The 23,926-nt window shown below is 44.7% G+C and overlaps 1 protein-coding gene across 3 annotated transcripts in view; it reads right to left on the reverse strand.

Annotated features, from left to right (window-relative positions):
* Positions 1-5,490: 5,490 nt before the first annotated feature.
* Positions 5,491-23,926, reverse strand: part of LOC128747281 (uncharacterized) — a 30,520-nt gene continuing 12,084 nt past the window's right edge. The window contains exons 1-5 of one of the 3 annotated variants that reach the window (XM_053845078.1): positions 20,157-20,459; positions 14,436-18,230; positions 13,288-13,408; positions 12,082-12,870; positions 5,491-11,085 (exon numbers count right to left, since the gene is read on the reverse strand). In XM_053845078.1, the coding sequence (XP_053701053.1) occupies positions 10,599-11,085; positions 12,082-12,870; positions 13,288-13,408; positions 14,436-17,772 (4,734 nt within the window). In that variant the 5' untranslated portion in view covers positions 17,773-18,230; positions 20,157-20,459 and the 3' untranslated portion in view covers positions 5,491-10,598. Of the gene's footprint in view, positions 11,086-12,081; positions 12,871-13,287; positions 13,409-14,435; positions 18,231-20,113; positions 20,460-23,926 lie in introns of those variants that run through there. The other 2 variants (XM_053845079.1, XM_053845080.1) reach the window with 2 other exon arrangements.

A 23,926-nucleotide genomic window follows, 5' to 3' on the forward strand; every position in this document is an offset into this window, starting at 1 on the left:
ATATTTATATTTAAGCTCTCATGGCCACCAAAAATGACTTTGACACGTATCATAGGCAGCATTCTTGGTTGGTGCTGACCACTGCAGATGCCTCACAGGCGCTTTCATTTTTGGAAAGTGGAATTTGTACATTTTTTCAGGACACGTTTCAGTACACTGGACCAACATTCTAAGAACACTGTGGTCACTCAGTCATTTCATGCCGAGCACAGATGAGTCATCCGTGCATATGTTCCTGGACACACATCTCCTCACATCATCAGAAACCAAGCGTGTAGGCGGAACATGTGGGCAGCATACTTGTTGGAACTCATCATGATGAATCTCAAGAGCTGGCAGCCGTGAATGCTCGAAACCTTGAAGTTGATTCTGTCTATTTTGTGTCGGCGTGTGTATGTATGTGTGTGAGATTTCGCTGAGATTCAGCAGCTCTTTGTCCGCCTCTCTTCACACATGCGTTGCATACAAACAGCACAAGCTCCTACACGGGAAAAAAAGACACCGACAATAAAAAGTTCGCAGCCGCCCACGCACACAAACTCACACGCAGAACGGCATGAAGCAGTGCTGAAAGGAGAAATGGAGAATCTGTTAGCATGTTCGCTGCTAAATCTGTGAGGTCGCCTAAATGCAGCAAGTCTCTTTAGATCGCCAGTCAGTGGGAGGATGTTTCGGTGACACCACACATCACTCCGATAGCATCCCGAACTTCATTCTCTGATCTTCCTGGTGGTTATTTTTCAGCAGCCTATAATCTGGAATGAAAGAAATAGGAGGAATAGCAGGGTGGATACTGTGAGCAGTCGTGTAGTTTCTCTGAGTTTAAATGAATGCCAGGACTAGTCCCTTCTTCTCCTGACAGTTTCTCCTAAACCAGTTTCTTCTCCTCTCACAGTAAGTCAGCAGTTGTAGTTAAAGATATGAACATAAAAAAAGGTACGTTTACTTTTATTGTGACCTAGGTGCCACTTTTTTGCAATCTTGTGACTGTGACAGGTTGAATTCAGCACACATTTCTTCCATAAAAAAAGTTCTCAATATTATTTCAATCATTGCAGTTGGCAATTCATTGAAAATATACAGAATTTGGACTCCAATATTCAAGCATAAAAGTGTTGCTGGGCGGGAAATTTAAACTCAGATCAGCTAAGCACACAACATTCATATAAATCTTTCTATCACTTTTTATTGAAGTTGAAAAGGAAACTTCAGGTACTTAAAGGAAACTATCAGTGGAAACACCCCAAAACACCACCAAAGATTTTGCGCTATCATGCTGCGGCTCCTCTTCTGCAGAGGAATCTGAGTCTGTGAACCTGTGAACATTCGTCACCACCGTTTACTGGCGACTCAAAGCCGATTCAGTTCACCCAGGAGCCAGACCGCACCTGAACTCCCCTGCCAAAGCCCCTCTTGTGCGCCGTCACACAGTCAGTTCCACCCCAAAAATAGCACTGACAAAACAGCACACAGCAGAATCCGCTGCAATGCAGAGTTTTATTTTGCGAAAGAGTTGTAAAAGTGGACTTGCCTGCTCTTATCTACACCTTGGCTCCTGCAAGGGTTTAATGATGTCATCTGTGACGCCACTACAAGAAACAGTGCCTTCATAATATGATGCAGAGCCAGAACCGACAGGGCGTCATGTAAAACATGGCATAAATCTTGATTTTTATATGAGAAGTTATATTTCAAACGTATAGTATAGTATCCAGGCCAACATTTCAGTAATGAAATGAATAAAAAAAATAGGTGAAAATGTGATAAATATTCATATAAAAGGAATGTCTTAGGTGCTAGTTCTAGGAGGAGCTTTCCATGTTCTTGGTAAAATGAAGATAAAAACATCCACAGTTTGAGGAACAGTTTGGATTTTTCGGGAGCTGGTGACCTGGACCGGTGCCACTCGTGGAATTAACTGAGCATTGCTCAGCTCACAACACAGCTGCTGCACCGCAGCATGTGAAGGTCCCTGAAGAAGGTCAGTCAGAAGAAGTGCTGCGGCCCAGGTGCTCCACAGAGAGCGCCCTCTAGTCTGCGACAGTTTGACAGGAGCGCTGACCTCTCCGTCAGGTGTCTGGGTCTCGGTGACTGACTGACCTTCCCCAGTCATGCTCTGTGATCCAACCATTCCTGTGCATGACTAGTGACAAACAAGCCCAGGAACTGGCCACGGTCCCCCTGGTGGTGGTGGAACTGGCACATGAATTAACTATTCATAAAGGTGCTCTCTCTCTCCCGGCTCTTCTCACTGGCCTCATTCTAAATGTTCTAATTAACCGGCCTTAAATAGACGGACAGACCTACATTGCTGACACGAGTCGGCGTTATGTTCTATTTCACGCACAGATGGCACCGCAGGCTCAGCTTCCGCATGTGTCACACACCCAGAAAATGCTTTCTTGTTCTCCCCCCCTCCTTATAAAGCAGGAACTAGATCGACTCTGAAGACTGTCCTTCATCGGCCACCAGAAGTTTCTTGTGGTGCAGATCCAGTGAGGGAGAAGAATGGTGTGTGTGTCCTGCGATGGTCCAGGGTGTATTCCTGCCTCTCGCCCAGTGACGGCTACAATAGGCTCCAGCACTCCCCGCCACCCTGAACAGGACTAAGCCGTGTTCAACTGAAGACGCCATTGAAGCAGTCAAATATATGTTTTTGAAAGAGAGGCGGATTAGCATTAGCATTAGCACACACACATACTGATCATGTCACCAGCATGTGAGAACATGGAGATCATCTCCTGTCCTGTCATCGTGACATCAGTAGTTCCACTAGCGGCGCTCAAGACGGCCGAAAACTGCCCTTTTTGACCTGTCAGTTCCACGCAGACTCAGTTCCGTATCTGACAGGGGAATTACTTTAGTTGGAGGAGGACGACACATTTTGACACCAGGGACCTGAAAGTTGATTTATTTATACAAATGTTGTGTCTTTTAGAGTCACATTTTCCACCTTTGTTTTTAGCTGCATCTGGTCGTGTGACCTAGACTACTGTAATATAACTGAATGGGGAAATCCAAAGGAACCGATTCAACAATAACATTATTATTATTATTATTATTATTTCTCTTTCGGCTTCTCCCTTCAGGGGTGGCCACAGTGGATCATCTTCCTCCATCTCACCCTGTCCTCTGCTTCCTCTTCTCTCAAACCTACAAACCTTCATGTCCTCCTTCACCACCTCCATAAACCTCCTCTTTGGCCTTCCTCTCCACCTTCTGCCTGGCAGTTCCAACCTCAACATCTTCCTACCAATGTACTGGCTCTCTCTCCTCTGTACATGTCCAAACCATCTCCATCTAGCCTCTCTGACTTTGTCTCCTAAACACCTGAGCACATGTGCTGTCCCTCTGATCTACTGCTTCCTGATCCTATCCATCCTGCTCACTCCCACAGAGAAGCTCAGCATCTTCATCTCTGCTACCTCCAGCTCTGCCTCCTTACTTCACTGAAACCATGAACATTTAATTCAACGTCAGAACGAAGTACAGTTGACAAAAAAGGAAACAAAGAACCAGGATTTCCTCTCGACAAGTCGCTGCAGGTGCGTATGACACAGCGCTTGAGGAGAGTGGAACTATTTCAAGTTAAGCCACCGAGGCAAGAACAGAGACAGCATTATGAGTCAGCTAGTGCACACTATATCTATATTTCACTGCTGACTTTGCGACATGATAATACTCCTTTTACTCAAATGTCCGTCCTCAGGAGACCTTTCGTGGCACCACAGGTGTCCAGTTCCTTGGAGCAAATATTCAAACTAAACCTCAGTATTCGACGATAAGTTCAGACAACTGTCTTTTCCAACACGTGAACTTTAGTCGTCACCAGAGGCTCAGCATGTGCAAGGACATCTACTGTCTCCTCTGTATCTGCAAGACAAGAATCCAAGCTCACAACTTGCCTATCTGCATTTTCCTGGTCTCCATGGTAACGCAGCACTTCAGAGAATCTGCTCCGTCAGTAAACCGTGACTGTTTCCCTGCTTCAGTAAAAACACAAGGAGAAGGACGTTTTCTTCTGCAGCCATTGCTTATCTCCCGATTAGACGATGGATAACTGAGAACCTGCTCAGCGGGTTTGTTCACCTTCTGCTGTCAAGTCGGGGAAAATGCCCTTGGAGAGTTTGACGACTTGAATTGTTGATTCACTTGAGGTATTTTTGTTGAAGTCAAAACGACTATTTTTCTACTCTATTCAAGGACAAGATAGGATTTTTTTGGGGTCACAGCCAAAAGTAGCTAGCGGTTGCTACGCGGGAACTATTGAATCCTGAGTTGTGACTTCAAACTGGCGCTCATCATTTTCCGTGCCTCTTCTGTTTAGCTTGCTGACTCAGGTTTTGGAAGATGGAGGTTTTGTTCAAGATATTTTAAGCCTGAGTCAGGATCGAATGTCTCCCCCTGTTGAAACTTCCAAATAGTTAGGCAATTTATTTCGTAATATATTTTCAGTATTACTTCAATGTATTTTGAGGAACAAGAAAAAAAATGGCCAATGAAAAGAAGGAAAATTTCATTTTAAAAGAAGAACATGCTACATTTACTGCTGGAGTGGTTGTGGTGGTGGTGACCAAAAGAGAAAGAACAAAATAAGGCGAACAAATTAGGCCATATTAGTTATAGTTTTAGTCTGATGTCAAATGGGCCATGAAAATACAGGCATCGGGCCGCATATAGTCCCCCGGCCGCACTTTGCCCAGGTCTGAGCTAGACAGATCCTCCACTTAAGTACTGTCATCTCTCTTCACCGTGTCCTACTTTACCACATCCATGGACCTTAATGGTGGCCCTCCTCTGCTCCATCTCCAGTCCAACACTCCTCCTCTCCACGTGTCCAAACCATCTGTCCTCCCTAACTTTGTCTCCTAGCTTCTCCACATTAAAACATCAATGAAAAGTTGAACCTCTTCACCTCTGACTTTGCTTTTTCGTGTCTCTAAACCGCACATTATAGAGCTACTCTCTCACTCTATCTGTCGCCGATCACCTCAGAGAGTCGTCTGCACCTGTTCCACCCTGCCTGCACTCTCCTCTTCACCTCAATAAGCAAAAACATGTCCATCAAACTTTATAGTCTGTAGTTTTGAATTGATTCTGGGCACCTGCTCTAGTTCTCCTACAACCCCGGGCGCACATAGGAAGGGGGCCTGAGGACCATTCACAGACAAAGCTGCCCCGTGACTGACTTCAGACCAGAAAAACTGTGATGTTTTCCTGTTATTTAAGGCACAGAATCCCGACTTTTGTTTGTTTTATAGCCAGAAAACTGCATGAGACAGAAGGTCTTTTCACCACCACCTCGACCAGATACAGAAGAGCAAGTGTGGACCTGTTAACATATGAATCTTGGTGTGACAGTCCTATACGGTTCTGCATAAAATGAGCCTCAGCATTCCTCAGAAGGACTCGGACCCTAGAGAGTCACCACTGCGACGCGGCTGCCTGATTTGGTTTTCAGTCTGTGGGATGGAAAGTAAGAAGTAAAGCACGAGGTGGACGGTTTTGTTGCACCATCAAATCTTTATTTGTATATAAATGCATTCAGCGAGGCGTGGGATTACAGCACACAATAGGACTTCACATAAATCATGGTATTCCACCAGGAAGTGCTTCCAGGTCTCAAGTCAAAGCTCAAACACTGATCAGCATTTACATGAAGAGAAAAACAGCGCACGCCCGAGAGCATCCAGGTTTTTAGGTCATTCTGAGAACGTCACAGTGGATTTTTGTCACAGTCACATGACAGCCCTGCTCAACAGAAAACGCACGTCCACCTTGTGGTTGAGTCGGAAGCCGCAGCGTCAGGGCGGACGATTTCATCTGCCGCACAGCGTGACTGTGTCGGATATTAGGAGAAACCCCGCGCAGGTTTGGCTAATTACCGGTGAGTCCTCTCAGGGATGAGCCCGAGCCAGAAGAGTGGAGCGACCAAAGTGTGTGTAAAAATAGTCTGCGTGGACCTGCAGACTTTGGAAATGTCACGTCCTTGGTCCCTGTCTACACGGCGCAGCAGCGCAGCATAAATTAGCCGGCAGCGGCGCTGACAACACCGGGCCCCACATCGGAAACACCACACAGTAATTACAATGTTATTACACTTCCTCGCTCGGTGGTAATAACAGCTTTACGACCGCACCGTTTCACTATTGTAACAGTCGCGTGACCAACTCAACAGAGAATATTTCAGGTGTATTAATGTAATACAACAGGAAGCACTCCCTGTTTAAACCGATGGTGAAAATCTGTTGGCTTCAGACACCAGCTTGTTTGTCTGTTTGCTCACAGAAATTTGAGAGAGCGCTAAAAAGTGAATTTCGGAATTTCGCTCCATTTTTACAGGCAATGGATGTCAGACAAATGGAGCAGTCGTTCACTGACTCTGATTCATAAATGTAATGCATCTCCAGCTCCATTAACAAAGACAAAATCTGGAGTGGAATAATTCGTGTGTCAAACTCAAGGCCCGTGGGCCAAAGCTGACCCTCCAAGTCACTTAACGTGGCCTTCTAGTGTTTTAGATGAGGAGCTTTGTTTCAAAATCAATTTGCCGGAAAAACTCCACCAAAGCTTCGTCGATATTGTGAGCGACGAGAAGCAGCGTTCAAGTCGCTGAAGAGTGGAAAATAGAAAAAGAGTGGAAAGTCGGTGGAAATAATAAATGTCGACAATTCATTTTGAAACTGAATTCGATGTCTCTTGTGTGTGAGTGGACCATGGAGATGCTACATGCTAATATTAGCCTCTGAAAAGTGTCACACAGAGTGACGTCACATTCACTGTAGTATCTTATTCTGTTCATAAAGGAGGAGCAGTTAATGTCTGATAAATACACATTCTCTAGGCTCCATGACTTCATGCATGGTTTAGTGATCATTTTAGGGCCTGAATGGGAATTTAATGTTGATGTTTTGCTAAACTCTGGGTAGGATAGCAGTTTATGTGCATTTTCTGAGTCTCCGTCCCTTTAAAAGACCATAAAAAAACAGAGTCAGAGGGGAAGAGGACTTGTTAAATTCACTGTCTAGCAAAGAGTTGTGAGATCCTGGATTTAAAAGAGCAAATAAATAGTGTCGCGCAACATTTTATGGCCGAACAATGAGGTCACCCTGACTGACCAGGTCACTCCAAGACTGTGAGGCATCATTTTCATGCATGAATTCGCAGCCGAGAGTCCAGGCCCAAACCCAGTGAGCATCCTTGGGATGTTCTGGAGAAGATGTGGGTCTGACTCTCCCGTCATCAATGCGAGGTGTAAACGTACTGAGACTGTGGAAATAAACCTCATAACACCTATCCAGCGCAACGCTAACGTCAATGTAAACAAAACTGAAGATGGTCCAACGAAATATTAAAGTCGACCTATTTCTGAGGCAGTTCATTGGGCTTCAGGAGCCAAACCATTGACCGCCACCAGCCTGGCGCTGTTGAATAACCAGGTGTTTTTCAACAAATGACGCTGCTTCAGGTTAAATGCATGAAAAATAGTAGCTCTATTTTTGCGCTAAGGTTAAAAACAAAGCCTCCTGAATCCAGGTTTAATACCCCCTGATGGCCCATTCGTCAGCGGCGTGCCACGCTGGCGCCGGTTTAATGGCCTGACAACGGTAATAGCCATTGTGCCTGCCTGAGGTGAAGTTGTGTGAGACACTTTCCACCAGTTTATTCAGGGTGACATCACACTACTGGCATAACAAACACGCATGCCGTCAGTTCGATGCCATTTTGGACCCTCTTCCTCCAACAACTCAGCAAGCCTTCTGGATCCTCTTGTTTTAACAGTGAGGTGGAGTGCAGCCTCTCATGATGGTGATGTTCCTCTAAACTAATGTAAGAGCCATGGAAGGACATTGGTGCTTATCTGGGCTACAGAGGAAGTAAATCCACTGTCCACTGCAACAATGTCAGGTGTCACGCGAATAGTGTGACCCTGGGAACTGAAGGTCAGTGCTGCAAGTGAGATGAGGTGAAACATGAAATTTAAGGGGTCAGTAAATGGTGGTGGTAGATCATATGGATGTCATATACTATCATGGCTTCTTGTGGGCAAAGCCTCATTTCAAAGAGGGGGATCTTGAGGAGGCAGCGTGTATGGCAACAAAATGAAATGGGGCTTGAGTTATTCAGTTAACCAGTCAGTGGTACAGAAACTGGGTCAAGAAACAAATCTGATGCCTTTTTCCATATAATATCTTCTAAAGTTTCTCAAGTCAGCTCGCACTATCGCAGGTTTTTAAATGTGTGACAATGTGGACAGCAGTTCTGACCAAGGCCCGACCCATGTCCCGCACAGACCTTGAAAAGAGCTGACTCACTATGGCACGTTCAGAGTTCAGCTACAACACATATTTCTGAATTTGCGTTCAACTGTATGAGTAAAGCATGAAGCAAGCAATGTTTCCCCACATCAATAAATCATAAATTTCCCACTTCTTATAGTACTTTTTTGGATTCTGTCCTCCATTTCTTACATTACTGGCATTTTCTGTGACTTAAATTATGAGTTTTGCTTTGAAATTGTTTTTAAAAAATTTCAAAAATATGTGTTTTTTTTACCTTAACATCCACCGAGATAAGATGGTGTCCAGAGAACTCCATCTTTGCAAAATGGGAGATTTTCAGTTTATTCAGAATAACTTTATCCTGACATTGCTAAAATATGTTTTTGTATAGTTTCATCATTTAGGTCGACATATCAACTACACCGAGGTTGTAGCTATGTGGTATATAGTGTCACGGATGAACAGTTTAATATTTAATGCACTATTACACTCTTTTCTGTTTGCTTTAAATAAAAATTAGATTTTTATGGAGTGACTTTTTCAGACAGAAGAAATTAATAAGTGAAATATAGGACGGAAAATGTAAATACAAAGTGAGTAAACAAATGAAAATGAAATGACATAATCCTTTACTTTAGAGATTTTTTTAACTGTACAATTTTCATTGAAACTCAATGAATGAGTGAAGGTTATCTATTTAAGTAGCCAATGACAGTACAAGCAGGAAACCTTTCATTTAAAAAAAAAAGTTTTCTGGAGGGGGGGGCTTTAAGACGTTTCAACATCGTGAAAGTTTTGCTCACTGTAAATTGAAGCGCAGACTTCAAAACCAAGTGTTTCCACGTGTATTAAAATCTAATGTCGATCTGAAGAAGTTGCCTCCACGTGCATTTTTGCTCTACTTAGCGCTAACAAGCTAAGAAGCTAAAGCATTAGAAAGCAGTAAAACCACAGCAGCCAGAGCATTTTGTACAGAGAGAGATTTGGGCCTTTTATACGATTTCTTTCCCGTTCAACTGCGGGGGTCGCTGTAGGAATAAGAAAGGACATCTGCGACCTTTGACCTAAACTGGGGTTAGGCTCATGAAGAGCTTTTTTAGAGCAGAACGTTCCTTACCTTAATCTGTTATTAATCTTCAGATAAGGACCAAACGTCAACTCAACAAGGCTGTCCTCAAAAATCTTCAGCACATGATGACATTTAGTAATACAGAGGAATAATCTAGGCTATATATATTTCTGTTTTAACACCATCTGAACATGACTCATGACCTGAATCAATATAGTCACCACTGACACCAGAGAGCCGCTGCCGCCATTCTATTTTCTATATATCTCTGTGCAAAATAAAGCCAAGCTCTGAAAACCGATTTCAAAACTCATCATACAATCTCTTCCCCTTCATCCCCCGGCACTGTCACTTTGGCACCATCGTCGAAGAGTAAACCTATCTGTTAGTGCAGTAGTATTTCCATGATCTTTAAAAAAGTAGAGCCAGACCACGGGCAGCTTGTCAGCCTCCACATTTGAATCCGCATGCCACCATCTTGCGTTTGTGGCGTAAACACACTGTCACGTCTCCTCACTCTGACAAATGAGTCGGGGAGTGGGCGGCGACGGAAAGTGATAGCTGAATCTCTGTCCTCTCCGGCCAAAACATGTGAGCAGAACCGGCTACAAAAAGACTATACTTATATGAAACTGTACACATGAGCCGTCAATCTTTGTCACCCACCCGCAGCCACTTCAAAATGGCCACTGTGCAAACGTCAAAAACACCCTTCGTAAATGTTACATACATTCTAGATAAAAACTGCAAATACATGTCGTCATCTAAACGTTTTATACACGTCACTCAAGCGCAGCTCGTAAGGTAAAACACATATATTTGTCATAAATCTATTAGCATATTGCTCCAATTTACATTCACAATTGATAAATAAAACATTGTAAATAAATGTTCCTTCGTATTGAATTCACATTTCGCACACATCATGACCAAATAAATGTAGTAGAGTTGTAAAATACATCATCATATTTGACGTTTTTAAAGGCTTTTAACAACAGTGACGAGTTTCAGCGATCATTTTGAAAGTTTGGGCTAATCCTCCAGGTTATGTTTGCAGAGCGCATAATCGACTTGAAAGTCCACTGTCGTTCAAAACTAAAGGCTTGAATTGTTCTGTAAAGGTGTGGTCTCAATAAGTCACAAAAGGCAGCTGGATTCCATATTTCAAATCAACATTCTGGTTGTTCTTACCCTCAGCGCTCCTCAGCCCAGTCAAGTGTGCATCCATCAAATCCTCGACGGACGAATCAATCAGAAGAGGATGTGGAGGAGGATGAAGAAGACGAAGGTGAAGGGGGTCCATCGCCTTCTAAGTCTCCGAGCCTTGCAAAAGAAGCCATTTCCTTGTCCTTCTCCTTCCTGCTTCCAGTGCAGACGGACCTCTGAGCTGGTTTAAACTGCCAGGTGACCTTCTTGGTCAGCTGCTGCTCAGGCGTCGCCGCTCGATTGGACCCTGTGGAGTCGTCGGACGGTCCTGTCGTGCTGGTTGTCAATGGTTTCCGGTTCTCCTGTGCCTCTCGATCCGCTTTAAACTTGTCCCACTCGGGTTCTGGTGGGAGACGCTTGGATCGAGCTGCAGCGTGAGACCTGGAGGAGCTGACGGGGATCCTTGAGGGCCGACTGGGGTCAGAGTCAGACAGGTCTGAATCCCAATCGCTGTCTCCTGCAACCATCTCACAGCCGGGCCCTGACAGGTCCACCGGGCCGGAGTCGGAGCTTTCAGAGTCGGAGTCCCTGGAGAGCAAAAATATAAATAAATAAAACATTCGAAAACAAGAATGGAACTTGCTGATGCCGTCCAGTTTTCCCTGCAAAAACTGGGGTTCACAACAACAGGGAATATTAGAATGATTTATCTTTTTTAGTCATTATGTGGAGGAATAATGAGCTGTAATATGTTGCGTACAATTTTCTAGCAAGTCACATGAAAGGGAACCGAGCTGTGGTTACATATCATGCAGAGTCATCGTACAGTTGCAGCCTTTGTTTGACCTCCACTCTCCTTCTCCGTCTAAATTATTTGGATCAACAATATATTATATATAATCCTGCCGGACTGACAAATAATATTGAAGCCAAGAACAGAGGCACAAAGTTACACTGGCCATATGGGTTAAAAACAAGTCGACCGCCCTGCGAATCCTTTGGCAGATATCGGTTTCTATAAGCAGAGAAATGTGTGAGGAGCTTATGTCGGGTGTTACTTGCACAAACTGAAGCCAACAAAGCATAGGCTCACTGTGTGCGTCCTTTCACTCTGCACCATTCCACCACAAATCCTAGGGAGTCATCGTACTCAGAATTCAACTGAGTCATGACTATGATGCCCCCAGTAAAACAGAGGTTGGATAAAGGGTAACAATTTGAGTATATGATTCCAAACCCCAACCATTTCCTTACGCCTCAAAGTGAGAAAATAGTAAGTAAATTTAATGGGAAAATTTCCGAAAAAGGCAGACTGGGATCCTCAAAACACTTTCGGCCCCCATGCCCACAGGTGCAGTGTGACGGGAGCACTTGAGATTACACAAAAACTAAGATTACAGAGTAGTAAATAGGTGCCCCATAATAACATACATAACAATAACGTGTAAAAACAATGTGGCAAGGTTAACCTTGAAGCCAGGAGGAGGTTCCCCAGTCGCCAGTCAATCTAACACGTCATTTCTCAGCAGGTTTGTGCAGTTATTAAACAAAAAGGGGAGCTACCATATGTTCAAATGAACCTACCGCCCACTGTAGTGTGTACTGCCCTCTGGCCCCAGCAGGAGGCAGTCAGGGGCAGCCAGGTAGACAAAGCTGTCTGTACATAGAAAGTCTCCTTCCTCAGGTTTGTCAGGCAGCAGGTGCGCTAGCTTGGGATCGTGCTCCACATGAGTTTTCCGGCTCTCTGCGTGCTTAATGTGATGGGTAAAGGCGTCCATGTCCGTACGGATCTCCCCAAGGCCTCCTGGTCCTGCAGACACAGCAAGGTATACGAAGCTGTCTGGTGTCACGTAAGGATCAATATCACCACAGTCCAACCCAGAGGTTCTGACTGGCTTCTGAAGTGGGTCTATGAGACGCCGGATGGGCTTCTTCAAGGGGGACAGACCGGAGTCGGTGTGCATGATGGTCACTTTCTTCCTGGGATGCACTTCCTCACTTGGATGAGGACTTGAGGTGGAGAAGTGGCCAGCATTTGCATCCTCTTTCCCTTTGATCTCCTCTCCTCTTATCTTTCCATGCAGATCCTCATGCTGATCACCCTCCACATCTTCTTGTGTGGAGGTGTTCAGTAGTGACGGGTAGCACCACTGCAACTCAGAACTCTCCTCTCTCCCCCACTCTTTGATCCCGATTTCATCCCCATCCTTCTCCAGAGACGTAGTGCTGCTGCCGAGGTCGGACCCACTGACGGGCGGGTCGCTGTCCGAGCCGGTCTCTTCTTGGCTTTGATTTGACAGGGAGAGAAAGACGCCGCTGGAGTCCGATTCCAAGGTGAGGTTGGAGTCTGGCGAGCTGTCCTCTTTGGTGGAACTGTAGAACAGATCAAACAGGCATATGAGAGTCGCACCCCTCAAACACAACAACTTAGCTCAGGAGTGAAAAGTGAAAGCTAAAGGCAACAACTCCTCCAGGGTGAGAGACACCTCCACTTCTACCTCAACCAGGAACACGTTTTATGGGTGAAAGGGTGAAGATGTTTTATATCTACAGGAGACCCATTTGCGTGATAGACCTGATTTTCAGGGGCGATCCAATGGGAGACCTACTGGACCCCCACATGGTTGAGTCAGTCAGCAAAATAATCCCACATTTCCCATTTAGAAAAAATGTTTTGGAACCTCAATTTCATTTTTTTTTCACAGATGTGTAGCTGTGTTTAAAGTTGCCCTCGAAAGCCCAATATTTCACAGACATGAAAAGCCAGCCAACGCAGCCTCCTGGACTCACTTGGTGCCAAGAGTCTCGGCTCCTGACTTGCCGGTCCACCCTGCTGGAGATCTGTCTGGGTTTGTAGCGGACAAAGCCATGGCGCTGAGCTCCAAACTGACCTGAGATCTGCTGGCCACTCCTGGAAAATCGAAGAATAACACGATTAAACAAAGAAACAAGAGAAATAATCAATTCATAATAATTCGATGTCCTTGTCTAATGGACACGCTCCCAGTCGTCTATGATCAGTCTAGATTACAGGCCCTTTTCTCAATCGGTGGATTCTTGTTTCACTTAGTCAACACGGCATGACACAGCAACATCTTGCAAATAATCACCGTGTCTTTGGTGAGTGTGTGTTTCGAGGCTCATATTCCTCCAGTGCAAACAAACCTTTTTTATTTCCCACTTCCTTCCAGAGCAGATGAGAATATATAACCAACTTTTTCGCTTCTACCTGCGCACCAGTCTTCACAGCATATTTCAGTTCAAACAATAACTGGACGTGCAGGAACTCAAACATGAGCGCACACTCCATAGTCACAATAAAAAGTCCAATGGAGAGTAAACCACTTTTAATAATACAAGTAGAAGGTTTTAAAACACACTGTCTCCAGCAGCTTTTAAATAAAGGCTGATTTACATCAGTATCTACATTTAATGACCTCAAATGGACCTGAAGTGGGCCCAAAGGACCGGTAATTCAGTCTTCATTCCACCAGTGTAGAAACCTACGAGCTGCAGGCTACTGTCATTTTCCAATGAATCTGTTGCCAGGCAACCAAATGCGTTAGTGGCACAATAACACTGATATCATGATTATCTACTCAGGAAAAAAAAAGCTGATGTTTAAAACATGAAAAAGCTGTGTTCCCGGTGCGGTGCCATGTCAAAGCGCTTTCGTGTTAGAATGAAATGTTTCTTAACCTAAAATGGTATGACTGTCAGAATTACAAGAAAATGAAGTAGAATTTATTAGTTGAGTTACGAGTGAAATGTTGAGCTCACGATCGTGAGGTTTAACGGCAGTTCATTCAGTACAGTTTCTGTGCGCAGCCAGATCAAGAAACTCATATTAAGTACTGGCTGAGTTTACTTCAGTTCGTCCTACGTTTCCACCAAAGTGAATGTACATTTTAACCAAGCAATAAAATCCGTATCCCTACCTGTAAAGAGCAGCCCTTTCTCCCTCTGAGGCCCGGGGTGGGTTTGGTACATGTCACCTCTTTCTTTTTGGCTTTCCGAGGCTGTTTGGAACAAATCCTGGCCGTCTCTGCTCGGCTGAGACAGATCGAGGTGCTCCAGATCCGAGTCAAGCTCTCTCGCCCTCCTCTCTAACTCGGTCAAGCTGAGCTCAGAGGCAGCCGAGGAAGGAGGATGGGAACCCCCAAAACCAACCGGGGGTCGAAGCAGAGGCCAACGTTGGAGGGAGCCTGGAAGTGAGTCTGTGTCATCACCACCTGCGCCTCTTTTCTCCCAGCCGTCATCCCACAGCGTGTTCACCATCTCAAGGACCGCGTCCCAGCTCTCCCCCTCCTGCTGTCCTACAGAAGTCCCTACTTCTTCAACAACAACTTCTCCTGTTCGCAAAATGGCCTCCACTACGTGTTGGTCAACTGCTTCAACTAGTTTTTCCTTCTCCACTTCTCTCAGATTGACACTTTTCTCCGTCATATATCCATAACCCTCTGTTTTGATTTCCGAATCTCCTTGTTGGTCAGCAGTTTTGACATTCACTGTTTTAGGTTTGCTCTCATTTTGACTCTTACTGACAGTGACTGAAACATTCTCTTTTCCCACTGATAGTTGGTTTTTCTCATGTTTTCTTTTCTCCTCTTCATGCTTTTTCGCTCCCCTTTCTAATTTATCCGATCTTGGCAATCCTTGTTTCTCCTTGCTTTTGGACCTCTTGGGTTCATCCTGCTCTCTGCAGACCCTCCAGTGCTCCAAGTTTTGTTCCTTCAATGAAGCTCTCCCCACTACAATCTGGCTGGCTTCTTGATTCGAAGGCTCCTTCAGGGAGCAGCGTCCAACAAAACTTATTGGATCCCCAGGGTTTATCAGAGGGTTCTCGGAAAAGTGACCTGTACGGGGATGGAACATGCCATGTGGGCGCCTCTTTTCCAAAGCTGAGAGGACGGAGGGTAGAGGAGGGAGGATGGGGAGATTGTGGAGCGCCCCGCCTTGCCGAACTGTCCTTTTCCTGACCATCACGCGACGAGGCCAGGTGAACTCGATGCCTTCAGTTGGTCCTGTCGACTCCAGCTCTGGAAGCCCACGGTTAGGTCTCGGACTGACTGCTCCGGGTCGCATTCCAGTGGCTGTACCGGGCCGTGTCCGTGAGCTCGCCTTTGATGATGATAAAGACTTGGACGATTTGGACTTTTGAGATTTGGATCCCTTTTCAACTCGAGGGGACCGAGGTTTGTTATCATCTAAAATCTTTTGCTGAACTTTGTCTTTTTCTTTTTCATCAGCAGCAACAACATCAGCATCTGGTTTGTCCGTGGCTGCGACACAGTCATTGTTTTTACTGTCAATTAGCGTGTCTTTTTGAGGCACAAAGTCATCAGTCACCTCAATTTTTTGTTCTGTCACAACGTCAGATGCAGGAGGAACACTAACATCTGCTTCAGGTTTAGCTTCTGGTCTGGATTCTTTTGAAGGACAGATGTCAGTATCAACTGTAGCTTCTACTGCAGGCTTCATCTCAGCTTCTCTCGATCTGATGGATGCTTCTGCATCTGCGGCAGTTTCAAGTTCCATCCTATTATCACCGGTGGCAGGTCCAGTCTCAACATTTACAATGTTTGAAGAGATACTTTCAGGGATGTGATCTGGTTTGTCTATATCTCTCGCTTCGTTTCGCATCCCATCCCGCTGGACTTTGTTTGCAGCATGAGCCATGTTTTCCATCTGCATCCCTGACTGCACTCTTCCCTCCAACTCTCTTCCTCCAGCTCTTGTCTTCACCTGTGATCCCATTCTTGTTTCGCAGCCATTTTTAACACTGACCCTGGCTCCACTCTCATGCTTGTTCCAACTCCCCCCATGAGTTCTGTCAGGATATCCAGCCCGTATTTCGGCCTCAGATATACTTCCAATTGAAACTTCACTCACTAGCCTCGGCCCGGATTTGTCAATTAAAGCAGTACTGCCGCTACCATTGTCATATTTTGGAGCTATAGGCCCACTAACAGAATCGGAGCCAACTCTGGACCCGGCTCTATTTCTTCCCACGGCTCCAGTTCCCATCCGTGGGGCAGCATTTGGGGAGGGAGAAGGTGAAGGCGATGGCTGGGGGAGCAAAAGGGGTGTTGTATCTAGTACCTGTTCTGGTTCTAAAAAGACAGAATCTGAATGCAAAGGGACTTGTCGACCATACCCAAAGGTCCCAAAGGTGGTCTCCCTTCTTTCTCTTTCTCTAGCCCTCTCTCTTTCTAACCTCCCTCTCTCCCTTTCTCTCTCCCACTCTCGCTGTGCCCATCCTCTTTCCATCTCCCGCTCCTTCTCCCTCTCCCATTCTCTTTCACTCCGGCCCCAACCACCCCGGTCCCTCATGTCTTGCTCAAGGTCATGAGCAGAAAGTTGGACCAAAGGGGCTCTGTAAGGCGATCTCCTTAGCTCCTGGGGAGGTGACATCCTGAGACTCTGGGTCTGGGAGTAGTGTCGAGGGTGAATGGCATGAGGAGGTGAACAGCGCAAGCTCTGACTTTGACTGGGTAGAGGCTTGCCAGGGGAAAAAAAGACAGGCGTGTGGTAACCTGAGGACAGTGGCGACCCAGAAAAGGGAGAAATGAGTGGGGAAGTTAGAGAGGAAGACTGCCCTCCTTGGTGGCCATAGTGACCTGGATTGAGATACCCTCCTCCTCCTCGATCGATCATGTCATTTGCAGTAAGCTCCACACATTCCAGGTGCTTCTGAGGGGTCATGCCTTTCCATGACTGTCTCCCATCCCGACTCTTTGTACTGTCCCCGTGATGGTGGTGGTGGTGGTGATGGTGCTTCTTCGATAATGACGAGGACACGCCTGGCGCTGAGAATGAGGACACAGATGGAGAAATGGATCGGTTGAAGTTTCCAGGTGAATGGCAGATGCTGCCGTCGACATCCTGAGCACCGAGTTTCAGAGAGTCGTAAATGGCCCTTTCGTCCAGACGGCGCACAAATGACGGATTTGGAGTCAAAGAGCGAGGCTGCATGTCAAACATGTCTCCTGGGGACCGGCCTACTCTCAGGGAGCTGCTAGCAGAGTAGCTAAAACTCCCCTCGCCACCCCCATCTTGCCTCATGGACCCTCCGTGGTGGTGGTGATGGTGGTTGTCTATCTGCTGATTGATGCACATGGTGTCATAGATGGAGCGCTGGGGGACATAGCCATCTCCATACCCCGCTTCGATTCCGCCATCTCGCCCTCCCATCCCTCGATCCCCAGCTCCATGTTTCTCCAGGCAACAGGAGCTCTTTCTGAAGCAACCTGGTCGGCTTAGAGGCTTGCCCATGTTTGGCTGGATGGCGGATGGTGGGAGGGGATGATGGGAGGCACGTGGGAAGTTTGAAGTATGAATTGTGAAGTCTTTAATTTACCTAAATCTTGAGAATGTGGTTATTAGCCATGAGGCTGCGCAGGTCATTCAGAAAGCTGGCTCCCTCCACGATACAAAGGCGGAGAAACCGACTTTTTAGGTCCCAAAACTGTACCAGTAGAGGTATATTCCAAATAAATGTTTGAGGGAAAAGTTCCACTTCTCCTGTCCTCGCAGTGACTTCTTCAGCTGATCCGCTCTCCCACAGATTGACTGCATTTACATGTACTCTTCTGGTTTGTCTGTCTGCTCAACACCAGCAGAGCGTGAGTCAGAGAGACGCAACAGAGGGACCGGACACAATGATGGAGGACTGAATCCAGTCTAAGCTCCTCAGCTCATTCTTGCTGTGTTTGCAGATTAGGGACATCCATCTGTGGAAAACAAAGAATAGCACACAGACATTTTTAAGATTAAAATACACTCATGCATAAATTAAGTGGGGAAATTGCTGTTGTGCAGATGACTGATTTGGGATCATTTCTGTTAATGCCTGGCTTCTTTTAAAGAGAAAGTCAAAGCATGGAGAATTTACTGTGACTTATATCATCCCTTAGACAGCAAATCCTGAATATTGAGGTGTTAAAAACAGCAAAACTACTTCCCATGAAAACACATTTGTATACTGACAGCTACTCCTGATCCACCAGCGTCTCACACGTGGGGATCCCCATGAGCCACCAATAATAAAGAACCTGCGCGGAGCTATGAATAAGACTGTGACGTATACAACCGTGATACCATTTGACTCACTTTGCCCAGAACACCGACTGAAGCAGCGCAACAAAACAAACCTCCACTTCATAAAGGCCACTGGAAATGGTGCAGTGAGAGACCGCCTCTCTAATTTTGTTGGCAATTCATGTGAGAGATGGGGAAATAAATTTGACTGAGAAGAGGCTGCGCAGCCAAACGGTTAGGCTTAGTTAACAGGGGAAGAGTTTGGAGGCAGATTTTAAAATTAAGTGGGCTCATTTAGGTTGTTTTATTGCTGTTCATTCCCTGTAATATTAAAGGTTGTTACTTGGCAAGTGGAAATAGCTGTGAGCTAATAATAAGTGCACATTTAACTGCCTTAAAACTAGTTACAGTCGTAGTAGTATTGTAGTAAATCTGAAATGTTTGTATGGCATGGAGCGCCAATGTTTTGTTTTTTTTTTAAATCAGCATGAGGATTTTTGGAAACCCAAACATTTGAGAACCCCAAGCTAATGGACAAGGAATGTTCCTGCTTTGTATTTTATCACTAAAGTGTCCATGTTTTTCAGAAGAAATCTTCGCCATATTTCCTGACGTCATCGTTTTGCAATTTTTGGTGCGCAGACAATACAACTAAGCTGGAAGTCAACGCTTTTAATGCGCCTTTCTTTGCCCAGGCGATGTAGAAGTTTGGATTCTTACCAGGAAACGTAGGAAATCTTGGATGTTCCTGGTTTAAATATGTTTTTTTTTTCCATCGCACAGGACCGTACGAAGCAGAGCTGCTCTACTTACGGAAACGTTACCTAATATTCGTCTGCTTTTTGGAGGATCTCGCGAAAATCCTCGACTGGATCAGACTATAAAGAAGAGTTGAGGAGGAGGCTTGTGCTACCACTGCCTCCAGAATCCATGGTGGAAATTCCAGCCTTGACTTAACATTTTGAAGAGAATTCAGGCAGCAGCCTTGAAGCTCCATGCAAACGTGGTCCCAAAATAAAACTGATGTGACGTCAACACAACATTGACGGCCAAGCAGCAAGCGTGACAAGAGCGGGATCCACTTCCCGACGAAATCTGAAGTCAAATAAAACGGCCACAGTCTGGAACGCCGGGGGACACGCTCGCTGTGTATCAGCGGGAGCTCTGCTAACCCACACTTCATCTCCTCGTAACCAACAACCTGAGAAAGAAAGTTATTAATCACACACAAACGCCGCGGCGTTCCCCCAACACAATATTTACAAGGACAACGCAAACACTTGGACCGTATTAATTAGCATGCGCGTCCCCCTCTGTCATTAATAAGGGCTCCAATAAAGGCGCCTGTTGACGTTTGAGAATCTTTCCCTGCCTCAGTGTCCATTCAGAGCCTCCGAGCAGCCTCTCTCCCTCTCCCCCTTTCAGCACTGCCACCTGCTCTATTTCTTTCGATCGATGGCGAAGCAAGAAACCTCAGAATGACAAGTCACAGTGGTGTGGATGTGTCGCTCCATCTATCCCGTCCATCTTACGCAGTCCCATCCTGGTCCTGTATTGTCCTCATTTGTTTTCTTACCCGCATCATGCCGTTATCCCCTTCATCTCTCTATGTCGCTTACCTCCCTCTCTGTCCTCCATCTCCCTCTCTCTGCTGTGAATCATGCCTTCTGTCAGAGAAAGGGTTTTTTGACAAGCGCTCTCACTGCCAACCAGCACACCAACGCAAACCCTCCTCCTTCACTCCCTTTCTCTCGCTCCCTTTACCTCGCGCCTTCTCTCTCTCTCCTCTCCACATTTCCACTGCACACAGCTTTGGGGCTTAAACAGAGCTTTGGAACTGCAAAGAGACCAACTTCTCCTCTCCATCTGTCACTCCTCTCTCTTTCTCTTCATCTCTTAAACACATGACCCCACACCACAAGGAAACTATCTATCTATCCAGCCATCTAGCTACAGTATCTATCTAGCTACAGTACCTATCTATCTATCTATCTATCTATCTATCTATCTATCTATCTATCTATCTATCTATCTCCCACTCAGTGGTTCATCTCTCCTCGCAGTTTGCCCTCTTCCTCCTACTCGTCACCTCCGCGTTAATGCAATACGCATCAGTGTGGAGGCGGCGTGGAGCGCTGGATCGAGAGATAGAACAGAGGAACAACAATGGATGCTCGCATTGTGGACAATTAAAAACGGTCCTCGGGAAAGTGGAATCACTTCATCTCTCGGTTTGAGATGATCAGCTGTGTAAAGCAGGTTCTCTGTTGGCTCAGGCTTATCTGTCAGCAAAAGAAACTTCATGAATGGATTCCAATTACATTTTGGGAAATGTTTATAATAGGACGAGGAAGCGATGGTTCCATGTTGGTTCTAACTGCATCCTTAAGACTCTGAATAAGCACTGGAACCGAAGTTCAAACGACTTTTTTTGCTCAGAGCTTTGTAATGATACTTTCACTTCAACTCATTTGAATTTGCCTGGCAATTACATCAATGATATTTCAAATGCCAAAAAGGGCATCTAATTGAGTGAGTGAAGTGCTTTTTAGATTCCTCTTTCTTACTCGTGATATGACACTAAACTCCGTCGGTTTGTTTTGACTTGAGTTTTGGCAATGGTTATAATGAGGTTTACTTTAGATTTGGCTACTGCAAAAGCATCTATGATACAGGATCATTACAGTCTTCAGAGACTTTTTGTCCACTTCAGGCCACCGTAGTTTGAGCAACTTGTGCTACTTGCTTGGGTCACTTGGGTTTAAATAAAAAAGGAATATGTTTCCTTAACATCCAACAGTGTTATCTTTATCTCACTGTCTTCACCTAACCGATTACCAAAATAAAACAAGCAGGAACTGCATCCCCCCAGAAAACAGCAAAGGTGGAGCACAGAATTCTTCGTTGGTGATGGTGTTTACTGTGCATCAGTACTGAATTTAGTGTTCTGCCAGCATAACGTATTTTAGCGTGCAGCTTCTTGGCCAAAAAAAAAGGGTCAATAAAGGCTCTAGTCTGAAAGATCCGGTTTTTAAAGGGTTAATCGCAGAAGCATTCCCACTGTCTTTATCAAAAGGGGCCACATCTCCCAGCGAGAAAATGAGGCCATATAACCTCTGCCTCTTGTATCACTCCATCAGAAAACCATATCAGTCTGCTCAGTTAAAAGGAATGACTTCTGTGAAATGAGTCATAAAATAGTGGGTCGCCAGAACACATGGTGACCTGTCACATTTGCACAGTCCAGAAAAATGGTTGCCATATATATATATATATATATATATATACACACACACACACACACACACACACACACACAGTGGTACCTCGGTTCTTGACCACAATCCGTTCAAGACGGCCGTTCAAGAAGCGAATGGTTGTCGAAATCTGAATCGATTTTCCCCATAACAATGAATGGAAAAAGAAATCATGCGTTCCAAGCCTTAAAATAGGCTTTTGTAGGAGAGAATGTCGAGTGTCTGCTGCAGGTGCGCTGTTCCTCTATGTGTGTGGCCGCTGCATGTAGGAGGGGTTGCAGAGTGAGTGACGTCTCTCCAGAAGGGAAGAGGTGCCCGGTGCGTGTCCAGCTCTGAATGTGCGCTTCTGTGCAGTTTGGCTGTGACAAAGTCATAAACCAAGTCACGCTCTGTCCCAGACTCGCCTCATCCCTGTCCCAGCTCCAGCCCACAACAGGACATCAAACCCTGGAGTGGAGGTGTGGAGAGCGAGCACCTCCCCTGTGACACTCTACCACGGTCCAGTGTGGAGACAGGAAAGGTTTTACACCTCAATATGAAGAAAAAACAGTCAGTAAATGCAGCTAACGGAACATACAGAGGCTGTGTTATACACAATAACAGAGCGCGCCGTGGGTCAGCTGATCGGTCCGCGCACGTTATGTTTTTTCCAGCTTTTTTCTTGGGCATTCGAGTTCTGGATTTTCGTTCGAAATCCGGAGCAAAAAAATCTCGAAATTTTTGTTCAAACTCCGATTTGTTCGAAGTCTGGGACGTTCGAAAACTGAGGTACCGAAGTGTGTGTGTGTATCTATATATATATATATAGACACACACACATATGAAGTAATTCCTAGTGAAATACTACTCAGTGATCAGCAGGGAACAGCAGTCACTCACTGTGAAAGGGTCAATGTGAGTCACCATCAGTGTTGCAGCAATTTTCTTTCATATGGCTCAGTTTAGGCATCATTTTTAAATCTACAATGAAGACGTGATGAGTATTGATGTATTTATTTTCATCTGGAAAGTCTATTTGTTACTCCAACTGATGTCATAGTTTTTGCCTGAAGCCATCAATAGCTGGTGCTGAGATTTATCAGGAGAGGGAAAATATGATTGACGGGTGGTGAGCAGAACACCGAGTAGCTTTAACTCTGTGCTGCTTCCCTCTAGTGGCTAAAGCCACAATGACAAGGAGAGTCGAAGGGGGAACCTTGATTCAATACGTATGGAAACGCCTTTTGTCGTTTATAGTCATAGACAACAGGATTTAATTTACCGCATCGTAGTGAGGATTTACCCCACATATTTTGTTATGTTCTCATAAGCAGGTCAGAGGCACGACTGCACTATCATGGAGACAAAATTATGTTTTACTTTTAATATGTGGTTGTGACTAATAATGTCATATGTTGCTCATGGGAGACTTGCAAGAAATGGGAAAAAAATAACAAAGATGAGTGGAGATCTTCGGAGTGTTCATGGAGTTCCTCAACTTAGTCTCAACCTGAATGTAGTGTGTCGTCATTTTCTTTCACAATCTGCTGTGTCATTATGTTTACATATAACAAGTTAAGATTAAATTAAATGTACCTTATATATTATATGGATTACTAAAATTATAGGTTTTTAAAAAATGTGTTTCTCTGACCCCATATGATTATGCTCAATATAAACGTGCATGTAAACTGTTATTTTTTTTAAGAAACAAAGAAACAAAGATCCACTCACCCACCTACATTTTCAATATTCTAATTCATTTTTTTAAATAGTTGAATTACTTATAATTAGGACTTTAACGAGTTAATTACGATTAATTAATTACAACAATATCATGATGAATTAATTACAACAAAAAATACAATTTAATTTATTATATTTTTAATTATAAAATTGTAATACATACATATGTTCAAGACATTAAAAGAGCTTTAGTTTAAATACGTGATATAAAAACCATCGTGACATATTGTGCTGTTGTCAAACTGATGCAAAATAAACAATATTTTGTTGTTTAAATGTATGTATGGATATATCATTTGATTCAGTCGTATACCAAATTCATTCAAATTGAAAAATATTCCTATATATATTTGGGTGGGATATGATTGAAAAAAATAATATTTTTTCAATCGTATATATATATATAT

This window comes from Synchiropus splendidus, chromosome 16, assembly GCF_027744825.2.
Source record: "Synchiropus splendidus isolate RoL2022-P1 chromosome 16, RoL_Sspl_1.0, whole genome shotgun sequence".
NCBI lineage: Eukaryota > Metazoa > Chordata > Actinopteri > Syngnathiformes > Callionymidae > Synchiropus > Synchiropus splendidus.